The sequence below is a fragment of the Sesamum indicum genome, linkage group LG2 (genome assembly GCF_026168435.1).
Source record: "Sesamum indicum cultivar Baizhima isolate 11 linkage group LG2, ASM2616843v1, whole genome shotgun sequence".
Lineage (NCBI taxonomy): Eukaryota > Viridiplantae > Streptophyta > Magnoliopsida > Lamiales > Pedaliaceae > Sesamum > Sesamum indicum.
Window position 1 is genome coordinate 21920121 of NC_142658.1, and position 6242 is coordinate 21926362.

Below are 6242 nucleotides of genomic sequence, written 5' to 3' on the forward strand. Positions count from 1 at the left end.
AAAAAATATTAAACCCTCCCCCGTTAGCAGATGGCAAGATTTTTCTCCACAAATTTCGGCGTCCCGTTAGTGCTCGCTCCACTTTCAATGAAAATTCTACTAAACATTTATTACTGTTTTGGAATATATGGAGACTAGAGAGGGATTCTTTGCACAGTTTTCATAGACTCAACTTTTCCTTTACTTGAGAATGAAAAATCATTTCCGGGTTGATTGTGCTTATGGGCACCGTTGAGTTCTATGCTATGCTCAAAACCCGCTTTACTCATGTAGATTATACGAGGTTGCTGCTGTGTGAGCTTTTGCTCGAAACAATGTCCAGGTTTGGGAGTGTTTTCTTGGCTTCTGTGTGTGCTTTGATGGTCAGGATTTTTGGGTTCATTTCCAGATATGTGTACAGGTGATCTTTTGATTCTTGATTTTTGTTGTATTGAAGTTTTTTGTTGTGTTTGATCGTTTCTTGAGAGGGTTGTTTGCATGCATTGTTGTGATTTTGCAGACAAAAGCCCTGTCTTGTTGAAGAGGATGATTCAGGTTTCAGTACCAATCGTTGTGATGACGAAGTTGTCCCCAAGATTCCCACGGTTTTCTTGTCTAGTGGGCTTGCTGGAACAGAGAGTTTAGGTTTGCAGAAGAGCGATGATTCCAATGGTAATATTGCAGAGACAGAGGGCTCTGTTTTCTTGCAAAGTGGCCTGATTTCTAACACCAGTAAGTATCAATTTATGTCTGGTGAAAATGTAAGTGGATTCTTAGAAGAGCCAAAAACAGTGAAATTTGTGGTCCAGGAAATGTTTGTTGGATCAAATGAGGTTCTTGTTTGCAGTGATCAAACTCTTGCTTGTGAAATTTCTGAAAGAAGAGATCCTTTGGAGCAGAAGTTGGACGAAATCCGACAAGAATTGGATGAAGAATCAGACTCCTTTTCATTTAGTTTTAAACTGTTCAATGCTTCCTGTTCAACTGTTGAAGGTACTCAAGGGCATGTGTTAGAGTTGGAAACTAATGGTCAAGAAACGGGAGATGACCCTTTCCAAATTCTTCCTAGTGAAGAAGTTTGTGAGGAGAAACAAAAACTAAATTCTGCTGAATCTAAAGATTTTCGAGTTGAAGAAGAGGAAATTCCGGAGGATCAAGATTTTTCGTATGAGATTGAATTGCTTTCGCACAGCAAATTATCATGTCCTGATGCAAACCAAGAGTCTGATTCTGCTGGAGATGAGATACTGATCAGCAATCAAAGATTTGAGCCTACCAATGAAGCATTGCTTGGTGAAACTGATAGGAGAAAACAAGAAGATCTTGAGAAAGAGCACAGTGTTGATCAGGTGCTTATAGTTATGAGGAATTTGGAACTAGGCAGAGAAAGAGCAGACGATTTGGATGATGAATACATAGAATTAGAACCTCTGCATTCCAATTTACATGAACAGAATACTACGCACAGTGAAATATTGCCGGACAGTTGCCAAGAATGGAAAACTTGTTTGGATTCAGAATCTGATGATGATGAAGATGGACCAGATGTGTTGTGGGAACACCAGCATTTAGTTAAACAGATGAAGATGGAGCTGAAAAACTGTAGAATCAGAGGCCTTCCTACTATATCAGAAGAGTGCGAGAGTGAGAATCCTCAGATGGCAGACGAATTGAAACCTCTGAATATTGATCAGAAGATTGAGTACAAAGACATAATGGAGGAAATCCAGAAGTTCTACAAGAGCTACACGGAAAAAATGCGCAAATTGGACATCTTGAATTACCAAACCTTACACGCAATCAGTAAGTTAAAAGAACACTAAATTCCTGTCTTTAGCCGGACAAAATCACATTTCAATCATCGTCGTAAGATCTAGTTCAATAGATTCTTGAATTGGCATCCTGAATTTCGTTATACCAGTGTTTGAGTATTTTTTTTTTTTCTTTTTTGTATGCAATAATCTACATATGTAATGTAGTACTACCTAGTCCTGTTATAGTTTCCTTTGTCCTGAAGAAGTATTAAGCTTTAGAGAAGGAAATTGATAGGTTGTCTTGGTCTCTTTATGGTCAAGACCCACTTCTTTATATGTAAAGCAACTCCAATTGTTTCAGTGCCTTTAAATCTATTGCAAGGACTGGCTGCTTTCTTTCATCATGGCTACTTTTATTTATTTCCATAAAGTACTGATTAGTGACCACTTATTGTCCTTGTTACTTATCTAGTCAGCTCATACGCTTTACTATGTTAAACTAATTCGTTCTTGATTTAAAGTTAGAAAGTAGTAAACTTACTTTTTTTTTGAAAATATTGAGAATGTTTCTGTTAAACAATTGTAGGTTTCCTCCAGCTGAAGGACTCCCAAGTATTCAATGCACGCAAAAAGTTGGCAGATTCAATACCTTCTATTTTGCCGAAGATTTGGCCATGCAAGGGACAGAGGATCTATGCTGATCCGATGCAGAAATCAATCACTGAGATACAGCGTGATTTGGAGGTGGTCTATGTGGGACAACTTTGTCTTTCATGGGAAATCCTCTGCTGGCTGTATGTAAAAGCACGAGAGTTACTGGAATATGATGCAATGAAAGGGAACCACTCTTACAACCGAGCTGCTGAGGAATTTCAACAGTTTCAAGTGCTCGCACAGAGATTCATAGAAGACGAACCGTTTCAAGGAAAGAGAATTCAGAACTATGTCAAGAGCCGGTGCGTGATACGCAGTCTTCTTCAGGTCCCAACGATCAAAGGTAAATTTAGCAACTTACATTACAGGAACCTAACTGTTCTGTTGAGTTGTAAATAAGCCTTACATTGTCTACAGACGATTGTTTGAAGGCAAAGAAGGAAAGAAGAGAGGAAACAGACGCAATTTCACTTGAACAGTTGGTTGAAATCATCTGGGAGTCAATGCTGGTTTTCAGGGAATTTCTTTCCGCTGACAAGAGATCAACAAACGTGGTCCTAAAGGGTATTCAAGGAACTAAAGTTGATGTCGAAGACGCTGCAAACTCAGAGCTTCTAGTTGATATGATTACAAACCTACAAAAGGTTTGTTTTGTTCTGCTGTTTCATTTGGTATCTCAAACTAACAATTCTCCACTAAGCACAATTTCGTTCTTGTCATAATGCAGAAGGAGGGGAGAATAAGAGAACAGGTTAGAAGCCAAAACTGCATAGTGAAGAAGTTCAAGAAACAGCAAGAATCCCTACTGGATGTTGATCTGTTGACATCTCAGGTGGAGCTGAGGCTGGTTTCGAGAGTCCTCAGACAGTCAAGATTAACAACGGACCAATTACTATGGTGCCGTAACAAACTTAACAGCATCAGTTTTGTGGGCAGGAAGGTTCATGTGGAGCCATGTTTCTTGCTTTTTCCCTCTTAAAGATCTTACACTTTCTGCGCACATTTGCAGTGCAAATGGAGGTTTCTTACAGATAAGAAAGCATGGTAGAGGGACTTTATCGTGCAAATTAGGGAATGTCCAACTTTTGTACATATTAGAAAAGGGTAAAGTTAGTGAAATGGTGCATGGCAAGTTAATAGTCGGCGACATTGTGATGAGTTTAGAACGTTTATAAGTTTTTATATAAAATGCAATTTACCACATGTAATAAGGCTCCCTTTGAAAAAACAACTGCAAATTATCCTTTATGTTTTAAAAAATGAAATAAAAAACTCTTTGTCTAATCTGTTAGTGGGGTAATTTGTTTTATTTTTTTAAAATATAACAGTAATTTGCTATTTTTTTTTTCCACATAATTTTTTTTTACTCGTTTTCTATTATCACAAAAAAGATAAATCGAATTTAACCTATGTTTTATATATATATGGACGGCATTTTCACATCTGATCCTATAAACAAATTCTGAATATAAGTAGATTTGATTGAACTTTTCAAGAACCTCACAAAAAATGATTTCTGTAGTTTCTCAAATTTTTAGTATAATATTTCCGCGCGCTTATCTTATTATATACAATAGATTTTTATTTCGCTGAATACTAATGTAACATGTGAATATATAATCAATTTCATTTCGACACTTATTTTTAATTTTTGCGTCCCCTATCTATGTTAAGAAATTACAGCTCCATTATTGTCATTGACTACTTAATCTGATTAATTTTCTCAAGTAAAATAATAAACAATTCAGTTATTTTTTTTTTAATATATTCATGTTTTAGAATAAAAGAAAGTTATTACTTTTTTAATAATATAAAATTATCAAAATCATATGAAAAGTACCATATAATAAAGATGTACTATAGTTTAAGGTCCTTCAAGTAAATCAAATACTATTTCTTGTAAAAAAAAAATAGGAGAAATTGATATTTATCAAGAAAACAAAAATAAGAGAAATTGATGAAAAAGTCGTTTTTTTAAGAATTTAATGGGCCTGGAGGTTTTGGGCTAAATCTGAGACCAGCCCAGTACTCCCCACTCGACCTCTCAAAATCCCAGCCGTAGATTTCAAATAAAGAAAAAACATCATAACCGTTTAAGCTAGGGCTGCGTAGGAGCAGCCCGACTTATATATCTCCCTCGCAATTGCAAGCTTCTTCTCTGCCTCAGCCACCCAAAAGCCAAGAACTCGAGAATCCGAGAATCCGATTGAAGTGGGAAATGGTGCAGCGGCTAACATACAGAAAGCGGCATAGCTATGCCACGAAATCCAACCAACATCGGGTCGTCAAAACACCCGGTAATAACCCATACGAAAGCCTTTATTGGAATGTATTTTACGTGTTCTGCTTTGATTTTTGTTTATTAGGTTTTACGAGTTAGATTTGGTGTTTGTTTCTGGTTAAATGTGTTCTTTTAGCTCCCCCCCCCCCCGGCAATGGGCTTCTTTTGGTAGGTGGGTTTTGTTAATGTGATTGATAGAGTGTGTTTTGTGTGTGAAAAATAGGTGGGAAGCTAGTATACCAGAGTACTAAGAAGAGGGCAAGCGGTCCTAAGTGCCCTGTTACTGGCAAGAGAATCCAAGGGGTATGTATGCTTCAATTTTAATTCTTTCGATATGTGTATCTTAATGTGGTTCTATAGAATGTAAGATCACTTCTTTTTAGGATCTTGTTATAGTAAGCAAAATAATGTATTGTTGCAGCGTTCAAGGGTTTTCCTTTTGAGAAAAAGATTGGCTATTGACAGTGTCCTGTATAATTCACATGCTGTTTGAAATTTGAATTGATTATCAATGAATCCACACAAGTTTTAACTTTTTTCTTTGCTACATTTAGTTTCTGAATGCTTAGAGAAAACTGGTGGGTTCTGTGGAAAGCTCATATGGATTAGCGTCTTAGTATTGTTAATTTGTTTGGGATTTTACAAGTATCAAATGGAAGTTGTAATTTATTTGACTTTTTCCATCTGGAGCGACATGATGGTCATGGCTAGATTTGTAGCCCAATAAGTTTGGTTATGGTGCATGTGGCATATCATGTTTGGTTTAATTATGTCCTGACTGTTTCTATATAAAAAAGAATGTAACACTGATTTGTGAACATAATTTTATCTGGACAACTTGGGGAGAATGAGGTTACTGCAATGACTGTAAAACTTTAACTCGCTATGAGTTGTACTCATCAATCATCTGATTTGTGAATAATGGGATATGATATTCAGGATTTAGTTTGATATATGTTTGATGATTCTGGAATCTGGTAGTCTTCCTCTTTTGAAGTTTAGTATTTGAATTTATTCTCCCCACCTTTTCATATTTACAGATTCCTCACTTGAGACCTGCCGAGTACAAGAGGTCTAGGTTATCCAGAAATCGGAGGACTGTCAACCGTCCATATGGTGGAGTGTTGTCTGGTGGTGCTGTGAGGGAAAGGTTGGTTGTTTTGTTAATTGAATGATCACCACCATTTGGCATATTTTTCTGCATGCTTTTATTGAATTTCTGCCATTGTTTCCCCTTGGGTTTTGAAGGATCATTAGAGCTTTCTTGGTGGAAGAACAAAAGATTGTGAAGAAGGTTTTGAAGATACAGAAGGCAAAGGAAAAGCTTGCTGCTAAGAGCTAAAGTGCGAGTCTGGTGTTGAGATAGTGACGGAAACAATTAGCCAAGGATCATGGAATTGTATTCTGAGGTCTTAAAGCCTACTATCTGTATTTTGTTGGGACTCTGGGAATGTGACTCTTTATTTTCCTCAGTTTGTTGAGAAATCTATGATGCTAGGTTTTTGGGTTTTTCAGCCTGTTGATGGCAATTATACTTTGGATTGCTTTTTATGTGATTTAAAGTTTTGGTCTCA

The 6242-nt window shown here is 36.8% G+C and overlaps 2 protein-coding genes across 2 annotated transcripts; both read left to right on the forward strand.

The window, feature by feature from the left end:
- On the forward strand, positions 1-3590 carry LOC105156537 (zinc finger FYVE domain protein, putative (DUF1666)). Its single transcript, XM_011072696.3, has 5 exons — positions 1-400; positions 500-1782; positions 2320-2730; positions 2805-3031; positions 3115-3590. Exons 1-5 carry the CDS (start codon positions 222-224, stop codon positions 3364-3366), a joined length of 2352 nt encoding a protein of 783 aa, XP_011070998.1. The 5' UTR covers positions 1-221; the 3' UTR covers positions 3367-3590.
- Positions 3591-4525: 935 nt separating this feature from the next.
- LOC105156538 (large ribosomal subunit protein eL34) lies at positions 4526-6242 on the forward strand. The gene is made up of 4 exons (XM_011072697.3): positions 4526-4684; positions 4892-4971; positions 5709-5818; positions 5917-6242. The coding sequence occupies exons 1-4, from the start codon at positions 4606-4608 to the stop codon at positions 6008-6010; spliced, it is 363 nt and encodes a 120-aa protein (XP_011070999.1). The 5' UTR covers positions 4526-4605; the 3' UTR covers positions 6011-6242.

Excerpts from the sequence above, each read along its gene's own strand:
- LOC105156538 (XM_011072697.3), top strand. The coding sequence starts at position 4,606 with ATGGTGCAGCGGCTAACATACAGAAAGCGGCATAGCTATGCCACGAAA. Across the intron at positions 4,685-4,891 it reads TCGGGTCGTCAAAACACCCG|GTGGGAAGCTAGTATACCAG; the intron begins GTAATAACCCAT and ends TGTGAAAAATAG. Across the intron at positions 5,819-5,916 it reads GGTGGTGCTGTGAGGGAAAG|GATCATTAGAGCTTTCTTGG; the intron begins GTTGGTTGTTTT and ends TGGGTTTTGAAG.
- LOC105156537 (XM_011072696.3), top strand. The coding sequence starts at position 222 with ATGGGCACCGTTGAGTTCTATGCTATGCTCAAAACCCGCTTTACTCAT. Across the intron at positions 401-499 it reads ATTTCCAGATATGTGTACAG|ACAAAAGCCCTGTCTTGTTG; the intron begins GTGATCTTTTGA and ends GTGATTTTGCAG. Across the intron at positions 2,731-2,804 it reads TCAGGTCCCAACGATCAAAG|ACGATTGTTTGAAGGCAAAG; the intron begins GTAAATTTAGCA and ends CATTGTCTACAG.